The following is a 17,266-nucleotide window of genomic DNA, read 5'->3' on the forward strand; positions in this document are numbered from 1 at the left end:
ATGAATTTTCTATTTTGTCTTCAAATGCTAGTTGATGCTGCCAAGTTGTATGAACAATACACCACCTTTAAAATGTTACCTAATGATCTCTGCATTCATAGTTTTCACTATGATTCAAATTTCATATCGGTACTTAATATTTTGAAGCAAAATTTAACCAGGCTTGCAGTCTTATGATGATAAAAATGTGGTTCCTATCTTTAATCGGTATACCCCATAAGTTTAAAATGTGACCTTTTTCATTAAAGGTTAATTTCCTAAACTAAAGTTATTTAACTTTATTATAGAGACCCTTTCCACGTGACCAAAGAGCAGTCTTTTGACAATATTCCTTGTATGTGACATTTGGAAAATTTTGTAGGGTAATATTTCTTTCACTTTAGCAAAAAATTTTATATCCATTGCTCTGTTATCAAACTTTTCATTCATTGTTTTTGTGCTGTGGACTTAGGTTCAGCGTTATTCTTCTGTATCATCTCTTGAAAAAACTTTAATTTATACTTCATGCCGCCTCCTTGTAACCTTGGAGTGTTTTTAGTTTGCTATTTTCTTAGTTAAGAGACCAGATATGTTTATCTTAAACCTAGGATGGTGTCTTGGATTTAAATTTGGCATGAAGGCTGTTTCCAGCTTATTTTAGGGCTTTTTCTTGTTTTAGATGTCTCCAGTCTGTTGGTTCATAATTTTCTATAAACCAACTAATTCTTTTCTAGAAAGGACAATTAGAAAATATCAAAGAATAAATGCAGGAACACACATTGTTAGGACACTTGTACACTACTTCAACCAATCTCTCCTTCATGAGCGTGGGAGAGACATTGAAGTACCGAGATGTCTTTGTACAGGTGCACTCACCTATTGCCTGGCTCAGTTTCATATCAAACCGAGCATGTACACTGTCGGTTGAAACGAGATTTGCCACTCTTCTTTCTTCTTTTCCCTGATTATCAACCAACCCCTCTCTAACAAGAGAGAGCTGGGGCATGCCAAACTACACCATACGACATGTGGTACAGGTGCTTATGCTTCTAATACAGGTGCTCAGCCCCGCACTGTTGTTTGGGATGAAAGTTGCTACCCTTTTCTTCCACCTGGACAATAAAGGTAAGCCTCAGGATCTCTCCCTAGGAAACTGTCCCATCAGAGAGAGCTCACTTATGGTGGAAGAGGAACCCACGATTGCTCTCAATTCAACATTCCCCTCATGATTGCTCCCTCTGTGATATTTCTCCGCATGTTCAGTCCTATTGTAATCGGTCATTGTGGGATGGTCACATTCCGCTCGGACACCTCACTATAGTCACTGGAAATGTTTCCAAGTGCTTGCATATGAGAACCAGGTCACCTGTCACTTGTTCCTTCTCAGCATTCCCAGCCTACGCACCAAGATCTTCCCATGGGCCAAGACCTCTGGCCCTAATAGTAGATTAGAAAGCGATGAAGAATGCTCTCCAAGTCTGTTGTGTTTTACAGACAGGTCATTGACTTCTTCTGTGAAAAAGTTTGGTCTCCTGACACCATTCAAGATGGAGACAGTAAGCACAGTGCAGGCCACAATCAGGAATTTGGAAGACTATGGTTTTTGGGGACCTGAAACCTGCGTACTTCTAGGTACCCATCCATCAATCCTACAGAAAATAACTCTACTTCATTCTTGGGGAGTAGTGTACCAGTTGAAAGTCTTGTGCTTCATATTGTCTCCCATTCCTAAAGTTTTCACGCTCTTCTCTCTTTGGGCCGACTTGAACGGGATTTGCCTTTTGAGGTATCTGGACAACTGGCCAATCATGTGCTCCTCCAAGAGGCAGTTGCTCCACAACCAAGATAAAGAGTTCTTTCTTTTTACCATGATGTGTGGATTATGACCAATTGGGAAATGTAGTCCACCCAAGCACAGAATGGAGTACAGTATAGTACAGAACCTGGTTATGCTGATAGAACCAGCAACAGTGAGTGTATCCATCAGACGACTATATCGGCAAGCTCAAGATGGCGTACATCTGTGATATTTTTCCTCGGTATAACTTTTTTCACAGATGTCTCTACCAGTGATGGTTGAACAACGAAAACTTCACCACGGGAGTTCCACTCAATTCTCCACCAACAAAGATGATGCTATTCACAGATGCCTCCAAGGCGGGGTGAGGCACGTATCTGAGCTGCCTTAGGGGTGTGGGCCACAGAAAGAAAGCTCCTATATATCAACCAGTTTAAAATGCAAGCAACATTTCTAACATTGCAAGCTTTCCTACTTGATTTGATTGGGTACTCAGTAGCTTTGATGAGCGACAATACTAGGGTCATGGCATGTGTCGACAAACAAGGGGGCACTGTATCACAGACCCTTTGCATATTGGCAAAGGAGTGCATACCTCCAAAGTGGACAACACTGTACAGTAGAGCTGTCAGTGAGGTTTGTTCTGGTTCGGAAGAATTTCCCGGCAGACACAACAATCATTTGTTAAGGATAGGTTGTAAGGTGGGGGTGGAGGACAGGCTTCTTTCCTTTAAAGATCACTGGCAGTAGACAGTGTTGTCATTCAGTTGAACAAGGAACTCCTACCTTCAGTTTTAGCATCCCTTGGACGACAACTTCTGCCTGATTTGCCAATTAACAATCTCCGGTTGACATCCATTCTAAGCATAGCCCTTGACTCCCAATTATCCTTACACCAAATGGTCTTTAAACCTGCTGATGTACACTATCAGCATACAGAGATAACTATTCCAATGGTCCACCCTCTTTGTTAGCCTCGCCTTTAGAGGTACCACAACATAGCAGTGTCTCTTCTAAGTCAAAGGCTTTTCGTAAGGGATTGCACTAGTTATGTTTGAATAACTGCGAAAGTTCTCTGCAGCTGTTTACCTGGGGAAGTGGGCCATCTTATGCTGTGTGTATCATAGAAAGGATACTTCTCTGGTTTAGACCCCCTCTGCAATTAATAGCCACGAGCTTCCTTGCCCTCCTTGGGAGCTCAGACCCCCTCGGGTGGGATGTCACTAGATTCTGGTTTTTTCCGCCTGCCCCATTTGAGACCTTGAATTGGGTGCCAGATGTTGATAACCCTCAAAAGGGAACTCGGAGCTTCAGGGTGGAGAAGATATTCAAGAACAATGTTGCTATGCCTTTGTGAGACCATCAGACATGCCTAATCAGCAGCCAGTGAGGGAATGTTAGGACCATCCCAGTCATGAAGTCATGTGAATTGTTCCTAACCACAGGTCCTTGGATACTCATACCCTGACCTTTATCTCTCTTGGCAAGCAGCATCGTGCCATTTTGTTGGATTTGACATCAGATGCAATAAGCCTCATTGGCAAATAACTTTTCTTTTCAGATAAGTTTAAGAGATGTCTCCCTCGTATGAGGAGGATGGATAGAATATCTACAAACCCCTTTTTTATCAAGTTGAAAGGAGTTGTAACCTTCCCTCCTTTACATGACCAGGTGCTCTGACATTTCTTGAAGCTAAATCAGCCAGTTTGGTTCATAGACATTAACTCTCTCCTAAGGATAAGTCTCCTATTAAAGTTTTGTATGTAGGCTCAAATTGTAACTTTTAAAAGTACTGTAATTTGTACTCCTAACTGTATAAAATTGAGTCTTATGTTACACTTTCCACCTCAAAACTTAGTGCAAAGCAGACTAAACTATTGGGAAATTACTACGACTACCTCATAAGTTAAATAGCTGTATCCACCTTTGCAGAAATCATACTCCAATTAAAAAGACTCATTTTGTAGTCTGGGAAAAAATCACAAATTTTAAGTAATTTGTATTTTTCCTAACAGTACTTACCTCGAACTACTTTCTTAGGAGTATCTGGGATCGCCTTCCAACCGACCAGAATTTTGTGTAGTTTACCCTACTCCCGTTTTCTATTCGGGGTAACCTCTGGCGGAGTGATACACGCCCAGAGACGACCCGGGGTCAGAGAGCATGCTTGCTCAGGTCTCGATCTCCAGTAAGTTTTTGACAGATAGGTTTCTACTAAGTCCTGTAAGGCACTAGGGGTAGGATGGGCGGGCCATAACCCGAAAGTAGTTCGAGGTAAGTACTGTTAGGAAAAATACAAATTAATTAAAATGTGATTTGTTCCAACACGGAGTACTTACCTCGAACTACTTTCTTAGGAGCCTTATACCTTAGGAGGTGAGTGTCCCTCAGGACCCAGAGACCGTGATGAGGAGAGAAAAGGGGGAACCTAGATAGGAGGCTAGGTTCTGCTGACCCCCCAAAGGAAAACACGAGAAATAGGGAAAACTACCCCAAAAAACCATCTTCGTGTCTAAGTAACTCACCTCTGTAAAAATCCTTGGAGACATATTCATTCACTGACGGTGTATCCCATGGCAGTTAAAGGATTTTAGGGCCATTTCAGGGAAGGTAATAGGGGAAAAAAGGGGGTAAGGAAGTAACCTGTGTCTCTTGGACTTACTGCCCGTGGTTTTCCCCGGGGCTACACCTTTAAATCTTTTGAAGCGCGGAAATGACGGGACCGAGAGAGAATCCGTCCAGGGATCTCCTCGAACAATCCTACAAGTAATGAGCTGTTTAGGTTGACTGACTAGCCCATGTACCTGCCCTCAGGATTTGGCCGACTGCCATGTTCTTCTCAAAGGCCAACAAAGTACTAAGCCCTCTGATGTCGTTGGGTTTAGGCTTCCCCGGAAGAGGAACCCCTGCACTACTGTAGGCTCTCATGATCACCTGCCGTAGCCAGAAGATCATATTCTTGGAGATTGGCTTCTTTACTAGTCCTGAGGAGACTGACTCTTGATTTCGGGTTGAAGTCTGGCTGTCCTCTCTAAGTAGTTCCGTACCGCTCTGACAGGACACAGAAGCAAGTCCCTCGGGTTGTCCGAACGAGGGATTGCCGGCACTGAGAATCCTTCAAACCTGGGGTCCCAGACTGCTGGATTCTGGGTCTTGGCCACGAAGGATGGTACGAACCTGAAGATAGCTTCACGCCAGCCCTTCGTACGACAGTCCATGAATCTCCCCTACCCGTTTTGCTGATGCCAGCGCTAGCAGAAAAACTGTCTTGAGGGTGAGCGCTCTGTCCAAGATGTCCTTTAGAGGTTCGAAGGGAGGTTCCGACAGCATCTTCAGGACTCTAGCCACGTCCCACTGGGGCACCCTAACGGCCTGAGGGGGGCACGATTGCTCGAAGCTCTTGATGGGCATCGAGATGTCTCTGGAGGCACCCAGGCCGATGCCCTTCAGGAGGAAGACTTGTCCCAGGGCAGCCCGGACTCCTTTAATGGCTGGGATGGACATGATCACCTCGTCCCTGAGATAGAGCAAGAAGTCCGCTATCTCTGGAATGGATACCTGCAATGGCTTGATGTTCTTCGAGATGCACCACTTAGTGAAGGTAGCCCATTTTGCCTGGTATACTGTGGCTGACGAACGTCTCAGGTACCCTGACATGCTTGTTGCTGTCTTCGCCGAATACCCTTCCTTATTCAGGAGACGCTCGATAACCTCCACGCGTGAAGGCAGAGGGACCGAGGGTTTTCGTGGAACCTTTGAAAGTGCGGTTGCTGGAGAAGGTCTGGTCTGTCTGGAAGGCGCGCCAGTTCGTTTAGATCCGCGAACCACTCCCTCTCCGGGCGCTACCAAAGTCATCCACAGGTTGTCCGCTCGCCTCACCCTCTTAAGGACTTGCCTGAGCATCCGAAGGGAGGGAAGGCGTAAACGTCGAGGTTGTCCCAAGGGTGTTGGCAGGCGTCCTCGAACGCCGCCTCTGGATCTGGCACAGGAGAACTAAACACGGAGAGCTGTGCGTTCAGTCTCGTGGCGAAGAGGTCTATCACTGGCGAGCCCCACTTCTGAATGAGAGTCTTGGCCACATCCGGGTGGAAGAACCACTCGGACCCTACCACTTGACCCTTTCTGTTGAGGCCATCGGCCAGGACGTTTCTCTTCCCTGGGATGAATCTGGCCGAGATCTTGATCTGCTCTACTTCTGCCCATTCCAGAAACTCCGTGAGGTTGCACAGCTCCTTTGATTTTAGTCCTCCTTGCTTCTTTATGTAGGCCACCACCGTGGCGTCGCACATCAGTGCCACGGTGTTTCCCCAGAGCCGATGGACAAACTCTAGGCACGCTCTTTGCACTGCCATCATTTCTAGCACGTTTATGTGCATGTTCTTCTCTTCGGCTAACCATCTTCCTCTTGCTGTGCTGTTGAGGAGATGAGCACCCCAACCCTCCTTGGATGCGTCCGTGAACAGGAGCATCTCCGGAGGGTCGGCTGCGAAGGGCATCCCCTTGAGAGTGTTCGATCTGTCGTGCCACCACTCTAGGACTTCCTTCGTCTCCGGGGGAATCGGGACCACCTTGTGCGGGGAGTCTCTCTGGTTCCAGGTCTCCTTCAGGTTCCATTGTACTCCCCTGAGTTTGAGTCTCCCCTGTGGGACTAGCTTCTCTAACGACATGAGGTGGCCTATCAGTCTCTACCAGTCCTTGGCTCTCCTGGGCTGGTCCGACAGGAAGTGCCGGAGGATCTGGTCCAAGTTGTCCAGTCTCTCCGCGGAAGGAAAGGCTCTCGCCAACCGGGAGTCCAGGACCATTCCGAGGTAGTTCATCCTGGTGGAGGGTATCAGTTTGGACTTCTCCAAGTTGATAATGATACCCAGGACGTTGCAGAACTGCAGGAGCTTCGCACCTTGCTCCCTCAGTACTTACCCTGAGGCTGAAAGCAACAACCAGTCGTCCAGATACCGGATCAGGCGGATACCCTGTTTGTGTGCCCAGGCTGAGACTGTTGCTAAGACCCTCGTGAAGACCTGAGGGGCTGTGGACAGAACTGCAACATTTGGGTACCCCATTTTACCCTTAGGTACTTCCTGCTGGAGGGATGAATAGGGATTTAGAAGTATGCGTCCTTGAGGTCTATGGACATCATGAAGTCTCCTTCCCTCAAGGCCACTAGGACCGACTTCGGAGTATCCATTTTGAAGTCGGTCTTGCACACGAACCTGTTGAGGGCTGAGAGGTCTCCAGCCCCCCTGTCGCTCTCTCCACCAGGAAGAGTCTGCTGTAGAACCCTGGACCCGGGTTCTTGACTGGTTCTATTGCCCCTTTCGCCAGCATCGCAGAGACCTCTTCTTGTAGGGCTGTCCTTCTCAAGGGGTCTTTGGGTGCCAACCATTCCGCCTGCAGATCTGGTATCAGAGGTGGGGGGGTCCACCAGGAAGGGCAACCTGTACCCTTCTTTCAGAACTGTTACAGTCCACGGATCTGCTCCGTGGTTTCGCCATGCTTGCCAAGAACGTTTGAGGCATCCCCCCACCTGAGGCTTCGGCAGGAGTAGGGGGCCTCTCCCTATCTCCTTCGAGAGACGCGGCCTGAACGACCTCTTCTGGCGGCCAAATAGGAAGGCCTGAAGGCTGACTGTGCAGCAGGTGTTTCTCTACGGGGGGGGGCTGTGAAGGCTGATGCCAGGCCGTAGTAGGGGCGTCTCTCCTGGGCTGGCTAGGTGAGGCGCGAGGAGGGAGAGAGATGTCGGAGGGTGTCCTTCTATGGGCAGTTCTTCTCACTGGAGGGAGTCTGGGTTCTCCCGCATCCTTTAGCTTCCTGACCTTCTCTATCGTCTCCTCCACCACCTTCAGGGGGAACACTGAGTCATCCCACAGGGGCAGGCTCCTCAGGGACCTTGCTTCTCTGTCGGGGAGCGTCCTGATGAGCTTGTTGAGCAGTGTCCCTCTTCCGCAGTATACAATTGGCGGCCTGCGCGATGATGGACTGGTAGGAGAGGAACTTTAGGGCCTTACCTACCGAGCTAATCAGCTGCTTCAGCAAGGCCTGGTTCTCCGGGACTGCGAGGACTGAAACCCCACCAGCGTGGAGGCCCACCAATCTAGCCACGATGATACGTGTACCAGGTCCTTGGCCAGCTCCTCCATCATGGAAGTTTTCGACGGGGAGAAACAAACCGGGGCAGTGGTAAATCAGACTCCTGGGAAAGGGCCACAGGCCTCTTCCCCGCAACTGACTTACCTCGTCCCCTACACTGGGTAGGGGTAGGCGGCAGAGAGAGACTGTCCGAAGAAACGCCGGGCGAAGTGACGCTCGGTTTCCTAAGCGATATCCTAGAGGACTTCTTTTTCTTGGTGCCGTAGCGCACCTCGTTCCAGGACTCGCACTCCGGACACGTGGCTGTAGGGGAAGACACACTGCCCCTACACGAAGAACACAAGGAGTGCGGGTCAACTTCAGGTTTTGAGAGGAAGGCGTAGGCCCAGGCCAACGACGGGGATGCTCCATAACGCACTAGTAAGGCACCGCGAGACACAGGAACACAGAGGGAAAAGGATAAGGAAGAGCACAAAGGGACCACGTGGGACACAGGGTCACACTGGGTAAGAGAGAGCGTCGGGATGTTATCCGCGACGCAACCAGAAACTTACTGGAGATCGAGACCTAAGCAAGCATGCTCTCTGACCTCGGGTCGTCTCTGGGTGCGTATCACTCCGCCAGAGGTTACCCCGCATAGAAAACGGGAGTAGTGTAAACTACACAAAATTCTGGTCGGTTGGGAGGATATCCCAGATACTCCTAAGAAAGTAGTTCGAGGTAAGTACTCCGTGTTGGAACAAATACAAATTACAGTACTTTAAAATGTGATTTTTCTGATAACACTCCAAGCCACAAGTAGAACTATACGACAGGCTTATCTGAGTATTAGTAAAATTTCTGGCTTAAGTGTCACCAACTTTTTATGTAAAACTCTATAACTTATGGTTGTTTAATTGAAGTTTAAATTTCATATAATTAAAAATAAAAGAAACTGCTACAGAAGTACTTCTTTTATTCACTTTATAACCATATAACCTTTCAAGTCAAAGGTTTACACAAACATTGTTCAATAACACACATTCATCACATTCAAACTTGTCAACTAGTAAATCTGTCATATACAGTTTTATAACTTTTAAATCTCTAGGATTGCTGTGATCACTCAAAAAACTACCATATGCTTGAAGTACAGAATTTCAGTGATTAACTCATCAAAGCAAAATTGCTTCAGACACAAACGAAACAATATAAAATTACCCATCACACTCGAAGCGAAACAATTAATAGTCCCATGATAAGTTACTGCTTGATTTCATACATGTGATTTATTTGTAGCTGTAGTGAGAAGTATCTGCCAATACTAAACTGCAAGAGTTGATAGTAGTAGTAGATGCTGCTGTTATATGCATTTCCGCTCTGGTGATACACACTCGCGTAACTAGCTTACTCTGTTCTGTAAGAAATTAATATATTATTACTCGGAGAATTAAAGCTTTAAAATCCTTAATCTAACTTGCTTGCTTTATTCTACAGGTAAATGTGATAGTGAATGAACTATAGTACAGTACATTAGCAAAAAAAAAAAATGACAGTACTTTGGTAAGGACAATAATTTTTACTATTCTGCAGGTAAGCAATAGTTGATATCCAGTTCTGACGATGAAACCAAGCTAACAAAAACAAAATGTTGATTATACAACGAACCACCTTGCAATTCTTCTCACAGTTTCTAGATGAATATATAATGCTATTGTCTATAGTGACCTAGATTATAAATCCCACATATTGATGCTAGCTGTGTAAGCAAACAAATACTGCTGTGGTTGAGGTTTTTTTACTTGCTTCATGTCTGTTTTGTAATAAGATAACCAATACCATTGGTAGATTAATAACTCGTCCATCACAACTTGAATGGACATTCACATAAGTCACTGTGAATATTCTAATTTATACTTATGATATCTACAAGTCTTTTTTTCAATTCTCCAATGAACAAATAACATCCACAATAGGCTGCTTTAAGTTTAATGCTGTAAGAGTTAAAAGTACAATTAATCCATGAAATATAGCTAAAATATTAGGCACTTGAATTTAATTTAGATATCTTCATTTAAAGGAAGGTAATATTACTAATTAACGAAGTGACCCAAGTTATTCAATTGATGAAAAGTGAATTTCATCTGATGAGTATTTTAAATGTTCCACTTGCTTCTTACACTTATGAACCAATTTATGCTCAATTTAAAGTCATCAGATATCTACTTGTTGTCATTTACATTTTTAAGCTCAAACCATGGGCGATCTTGCTTCTGGGAAGTGCATGGTTGAAGCTTGCAGATATCTATGCAGCTTGCATGAAGACAAACTAGCAGGCAAACAGTTCCAAGACCAATTTTTAGGGCAGATAGTGTGCATCTAATGCATTGCGAGCTTACCACCACCACCACCACCACCACCAGTAGTTCACCCACTCTCAGTAAGATCTGGCATAGTAAGGTTACTCTGCATGGAGCACTCTCAAGTTCATGCTGGATTTTTGCTTGTAAGACATGCAGGAAGAGACTGCCTCTGCACGAGAGAAACTGGCTGGATCCGTCTTTACAGCATTTGGTGCCAAATACCTGTTACCACTGATCATTCACGTTGTTGTGCTCTTCAATACAGCATAAATACAACAAGGAAACTGCTGGGCTCTCAAATTGTTCTGCCAGGACATTCCTAGATTGGCCAAATTAGCTAAAAGTCTCCTAGTATGCAGTGTCTTTAATTATATGCAGGTGTGTGCATCACTTCTCATAAATATGGCAAGAAATGTCCTTGTGGAACCCCAAGAGGAGACCCATGCCATCAGTTATCACCACTAGCTACTAAAGCCTTCAGGCCCAATCTTAGCAGCAAGCTCATCAGCCTTGCTGTGTTGACAATAGTTGTAACATCCACCTAGTCATCTTTTAACAGTATGTGGCTTCTTAGCAAATGACATCCATCTTCCTATGGCCTATGGCCTGGCTGTTTCCACTGTACTTCCAAAAACTTGATGAGGATGTTGCCTGAACTTCACGAGAACTTTCTCCACTTCAGAGTTTTGTAGCCTTCTGCATGGTTGTACTATCAATAGCTTCCCCAGTTACCTCTCTTTGATTGTCTTGCGTCAAACACTACATATATCCTCCAATTTGTGCTCCCTCATTCAAGACCAGGTACAGTGCAGATTTGGCCTGTTTGCAAACGATTTGTTTTGTTGCTGTTCATTTTCTACACAAGGCTCAACCTCAGGTTGATGGCCTGGGGATGTCTTCAGCAGAAGTGATGCACTCCTATAGCACCAAGGCAAGGATACTTTGGTTTGTTTTCCATATGGAGCTTTCAGCAATTGCACCAATACTGTCTGTGGAAGAGGCTATAAAAAGTAGCTCAGGACATCCCATCATATGCAGCTTTCTACTATTGGCTAATAAGATAATTTATCCTAACAGCATTTAGTCAAACTTCAAAACACCTTGCGCTTTGGTAGACGTTCTTAGCATCAACAAAGGGGAATCTCTTCAGGTTTTTCTTTATATTTGGTTGTGAAATTTCATATTTAGCGCGACATAAGTGTGTCAGCTTGAAACTGGTATTTTTTTTTCCCCCGATTAATGTCCCAGCAGATCAGGTGTTGCCACTACACCTGTAGGTTAGACCATTCAAGTCATACTTCTCTGGAGTTATTGGGTTTATTCAGGCGTTTTCAATGACGGCCATTACTCTGGACATCTTTCTCATCCTTCCTGATTCTGGATGAGAGTTTTGAATGCCTTTGCCTCTCTTGGCTCTGAGTTTTCTTGAATATTATGCATTCCACTATGAGGCAGTACTTAGCAATGGCCGCTGCCTTCAAGCTCTCCCTTAATAACTTCTAGCGTTGTTATAATCACTTTCTCAACAATTTGATCAACATTATTCTTCTCAGCGATGTGATAAACAGATTATTCATGTTATTTATGGGGTCAAGCTAAATGAAAAAAACAAGAATGACCTCGCTACACAGCTGTCCATAATATGGGATCATGCATAATTTAGCCTGTCATATAACAAAGAACCAAAGAATCAATGCAATAACAGATGCTCGGATGAGAAACGAGAATCTTCACTGAACAGTACACATCATCAAACTGTGGTAATACTGCAAGCACTGGCCTAGTCCAGGGATGCCTCATCTTTGCAGAAATTTTTCATGACTAAGTACAGGGTTTCATAGAGATGAATCAATACACTGGTGTGCGTGGCTTCGATCCCTGACGGAGGGCCTAGTACATCAGCTTGTGTAGTCGGTTACACTGCATGACAAGTTACTATCTGCCATTCATCACACCAGCCAAAGGGCCTTCTATAGCAGATACTGTCATTTTGTAGTAGCTAATAATGGAGTGAAATAGGAGGGACTGAAAATTAAATCTAATGTAGATGATCTGTTTTAACAGAAGAATCCTACAAAGGTAGATAGATTCACGGCTTATATTAAGATCCTATTATGAATGAAGAATTGGGAAAATATGTCCAGAAAATTTGAAGACTAGCTTAAAAGGTCAAGACAGACCATTTGACGATAAATGGATGACTAACAGTCAGTCAGGAAAACTGTAAATATGAAAGTGGCAAAACAAAGACCTGTAGGAAGGCATAAAGATTTCGAGGGAGTGCCGACATGAAAAATTTAAATAGATTTATAAGGTAAGAATATTACAACAAAATATTAAATCTTTCGATATCAAGAAAAATTACTGGCCCTACATAAGATGAAAGATTTTTTAATAAACTTTAACTTACCTTGAGCTTTTTTAATGCTTTCCTGACAATAGTAAGCATGCAGCAGAAAAAACAACTAATGTAAAATTGGATTTACAGCACAATAACAATAGATAACATAATATTTCACCAAACTTTTTACAGGGCATTGAAAAAAAAAAGTTCTTTTCCCAAACTTGAGTGCTATATTTTACATGTGTCTTTTGGGATAATAATGAACTATGCAAATCCCAGCACAAATATAAGCCTTTCAGATGCAACTTTTAGCATGACAACTTGAATATGTAGCAATAAAAATGCTGCATAATTAGGAATAAGGTTGACCCACAATATTTATTAACAAATTAAAGAGCCCATTCTAGTATATAACTATAAATTGAATATGCGCTCATGAAATGGAATACCATTTTTCAATTCATACTTTCAGACTTATGGTACATAGCAACAAACATCAAAATTATCCAACTTCAAATGTAGATAGTGATAAAGAGAATATCAGCTCAAGCAAGCAACTAAGAGAAACCTTTTGCAATAATTGCTATAAAACTAAGAGCTATCAAAAATAATTATTAAACTTCTCACATAGGATGAGAAACTATTCCCAAACATACTGTCTTTCACTTTGGCCTAATGTTGCAGTAACCATACTCAAAATTCAATACTTTTCATCACAAATTAAGAAAACATTTTACCTAATGTCAACATATAACCTGAACAGTGTTTCTATAAATTTCTATCCAGCTTAATGACCACTAAAACACTAAAGTATGTATAAACCATTACTACATTATTCCTAACTTTAATATGGTATTACAAATTTCAGTTGTGAAAACCATGCAATGTACAATAACGAAAGGGAGATATTGATTTAACAATTTTCCAAGATTATCATCATGTATATGAAATAACAGCCCTTTAAGATTGCAAATAGACAAAATTATAGACCCTAATCAAAATCAAATTATGCTTTATCAAATATCGATCATTCTATGAGTACAACACTTTAAATCAAATTTAATATTACCAAACTTGTTGTCTCATAATTATTTCAAGTGTATTAAGTACATCAACGCATCCTTTTAATACCAAATTTAATGGCATGAAAAAGACAGATATAAGACTTGTCAAATAGGAGAAACATGAACTTTTGAAAAGGTAATTTGCTAAACTTAATTTCATCAAAAAATTGAAAAACTTCATATTTATATTTATGAATCCAACTACTAAATCCAACAATAAAAAGATGCAATCAAATTATATAAACAAATTATGCACACCTCCCTCTGTAAGCCATGGTTTAATCTGTCTGGTTACTTCTTTATCTATGAATCAATCTTAGCTGGGATTGCCAAAATAAAACCTAGACAAGTAAAACTGATTTCCTTGGTATTAGGAATATATGCTCTTTACTCAACACTTAACTTAGTTATTTTTAGAATATCTTTTTCATACAAAATTAACAAAGACACTAGCATTAAAGACAACAAGGTCTATAAAAATCATGAACAAGTATACAGTATACTAGAGGTAAGATTCACTGCTCTCACTTGTCTCCATGCACATTTTAAAAATACTACAGCCCAATCCAATGAAAACAATATATCATCTTTAGGATGTAATATTCCATCGAGTCATAAGAGTGGAAATTAAAATATACAAACCTCAGTCAACTTAAGGGCAGAATTTGGAAAGAAAAGGCACTCCCAGTATGTTTGCATCATCCAACTGACATGCTTTGAATAATTTGTCCTAAATAAAAGCAAATTATCAGAGGTTAATCAGAAAATCTCAAGCTTGGCACAACTGTGTTAGTTACGGATCGTTTCTCTCAGCATACATTTTGGTACACAGATGCCACGTAAACTTTCAGAGTATTGAGATTAACATAAAACTACTTTCTCTCGGGTTTTGTCAAATGAAAACATTCTGTGAATATTAGCATGCCAAGATCTCCACCTAGCTTCTACAAGTTTGGTTACTTTTGCATTCTACAGAAGAAGGAAAAGGAAATTTTGTTCTGTCTTTGCAAAGCAGCAAAAAGTACCTTACACCAGAGGTTATGGTCGAAATTAGTTCTGCTGTTGAGAAAATCTGTAACTTTTGTTGTAATAGGGCCCATACACCATCTTCACCTCTTGCCTGCAAGCCACCCAAAGATGCTATAGCCATTATTTACATTAAGAATAAGACATTGTTGAAAAGAAAAAAAAATTACTCTGAATCCAAGTGTTCGTGATGTACCTAGATTACGAATATAAATGATACAGGCAAAATTTTTAACTGTTTTAACTGGTAATGTCATGGCTACTTATGAATTACCCCCACTGAATGTGTTTAACATACTACACAGTGGCTCCATTTGACACTATGTAAGTAAAGCTATTTCTGACCCATTCCAATGTTATTCTGGAACAAAAGATCTCTTTCAATAGTTTGTATCTTTAACTAAATGAAAGCTGCATTAGTTAATATCTTTAAGAGAAAATATCAAAGAATGTGCTAATAAATTTTATGAGCAAAATTAGGGGAGAGAAATGAAGACTATTCTCTCATCTAACCCACGATATCTAGACCAGGTTAATAACGTTTATGTACTGACAATTTCACCCCAATGCTGTAAATTCAGTCTAACAGTATCACAACCTGTTTGAAATACTAAAAAACATTACAATATAACTTACAGCCAAATTAAACAAAGACACCGGTTATGTAACAAATATTTCACAGTAATACAAGACCTTGAAATAGAAAACAGAAGTACAACATAGACAAACATAAACCACTAGGCCAATTACTGCTTACCATAACTTAAAACATTTAAAAAAAATACAATATGACTAATCTAAATTAAATTACAAAGTTCTCATCAATAACCACTATACTCAACGCAGCAAAAAATGACCAGTAGGAGAGGGAACTTGGTTTGAAATGGATTCTCCCCCTCTGATGCCACATCTCAATGCATGGAGGCCCGCTCTTCAAGCCTTACTCTATCTCTTTCTTTCAGTTTCTATATAAATTGGTATATTTCCAAAATTATTTTTCTCTCTATTTGCCCTTTCTTCCAAGAAGTACCTTTTCAAATTGTAGATAGTACCTTAGCTTGGCTATGAAGGTAACCCTATGGAGAGCTTGAAGCAGGGGAAAAATTGTGTCCCAGTATATGATGGCAACATTTGGGATATGAGCATGGAAGGGCCCTAGCTTATATGACACGTTTAGAATTGGTGGAACCTGGCCTTTTCTTTACGTATTCTCCTCTGTTCTCATACAGCTGACAAGACTGAGATTACCAAACAATTCTTCGCTCAAGGGGGTTAACAACTGCACTATAATTGTTCAGTGGATATTTTCATGTTGCTAAGGGTAAAAGAGAGACTAGGTATGGTAAACAGCCCTTCCAACAGGACACTCCAAAATCAAACCATTGTTCTCTAGTCTTGGGTAGTGCCATAGCCTCTGTACCATGGTCTTTCACTTTCTTGGGGTAAAGTTCTCCTGCTTGAGGATACACTCAGGCACATTATTCTATCTTATTTCTCTACCTCTTGTTTTTTCAAGTTTTAGTTTATAAATGAAAGATTTATTTTGATGTTATTACTGTTCTTAAAATATCTATTTTCATTATTAATTACTCTTGTAGTTTATTTTCTTTCCTCACTGGGCTATTTTCCTTGTTGGAGCCTTTGGGCTTATAGCATCCTGCTTTTGAGCTAGGGTTGTATACAGCTTAGCAAGTAATGATAATGATATGGCATAAGTGGGGAATCTGTTTAAAACCAGGTGGCCCCCTACTGGCACTTTCTCACTGCATTTAAGCATAGAATGCAGAAATAGTAATCACTTACTCTTTCCTTTTTGTCGCAATGGATGAGAGCATTGAATTGCCACAGAAGAAAGTAACAACACCGATCATGAATAAATATCGAAGAGTTGAGAACATGTCCATCTGAAGCCAGAAGAGGCAGAATAATCCCATGATAGCTGTCAAAAACAAACAAGAGATAAGAATTACTTATTACATCCAAATTACGACCAAAATTCTCCAAGCATTAATTATTGCCATTCGACAACTTACTATATGTACAGTACTTAAAAAGGCCATAAAGTAATGTGATGAACTCGCTTGTGTATTTAATTGAATGAAATGGCAATGAATTATTGGCTCTACAAATAAACCTTTTTTTGTGCCAGCGCTATAACCCTACAAGCAATTTTACAGTACAGTATACTAGTGATATGATATTTTTGAAGACTATGACCCCCCTCTTATTATTACTGATTAGAATGGACCTAGAAACCTCGAGCCGAACAAAATATCTTCAACGTCAAAGGTAATGTAATAAAAAATGACAGTGCTCAGTGCTCATTTCCATATGAATAATATAACTCATATACTTTCATTCTCATTCATATTCTCTTTTAACATAACTACATAACTTGGATGAACCATATCTGACATATTTCCTAAATACTTATTACTTAATTCACCTTTTTTTGCTTTGACAAGTTTTTTCAGATAGGAATTAAACATTTATATTGAAATACCAATATATAATATATTGTACATCAAAACATGATTTTAGTACTTGATAGTTCCTTCTCCTACATAGTGTATTTCCTTTCAAGTATTATGTAATAAGATTACTTAAAATTTAATTGGCATTTCAG

General features: G+C 41.5%; 1 protein-coding gene across 4 annotated transcripts in view; it reads right to left on the bottom strand.

The window, feature by feature from the left end:
• Positions 1-8,802: 8,802 nt before the first annotated feature.
• Positions 8,803-17,266, bottom strand: part of OstDelta (oligosaccharide transferase delta subunit) — a 46,212-nt gene continuing 37,748 nt past the window's right edge. The window contains exons 14-17 of one of the 4 annotated variants that reach the window (XM_068391133.1): positions 16,444-16,579; positions 14,640-14,734; positions 12,617-12,638; positions 8,803-9,260 (exon numbers count right to left, since the gene is read on the bottom strand). In XM_068391133.1, the coding sequence (XP_068247234.1) occupies positions 14,665-14,734; positions 16,444-16,579 (206 nt within the window). In that variant the 3' untranslated portion in view covers positions 8,803-9,260; positions 12,617-12,638; positions 14,640-14,664. The remainder of the gene's footprint in view (positions 9,261-12,616; positions 12,639-14,639; positions 14,735-16,443; positions 16,580-17,266) is intronic. The other 3 variants (XM_068391132.1, XM_068391131.1, XM_068391135.1) reach the window with 3 other exon arrangements.

The sequence above is a fragment of the Palaemon carinicauda genome, chromosome 17, assembly GCF_036898095.1.
Source record: "Palaemon carinicauda isolate YSFRI2023 chromosome 17, ASM3689809v2, whole genome shotgun sequence".
Lineage (NCBI taxonomy): Eukaryota > Metazoa > Arthropoda > Malacostraca > Decapoda > Palaemonidae > Palaemon > Palaemon carinicauda.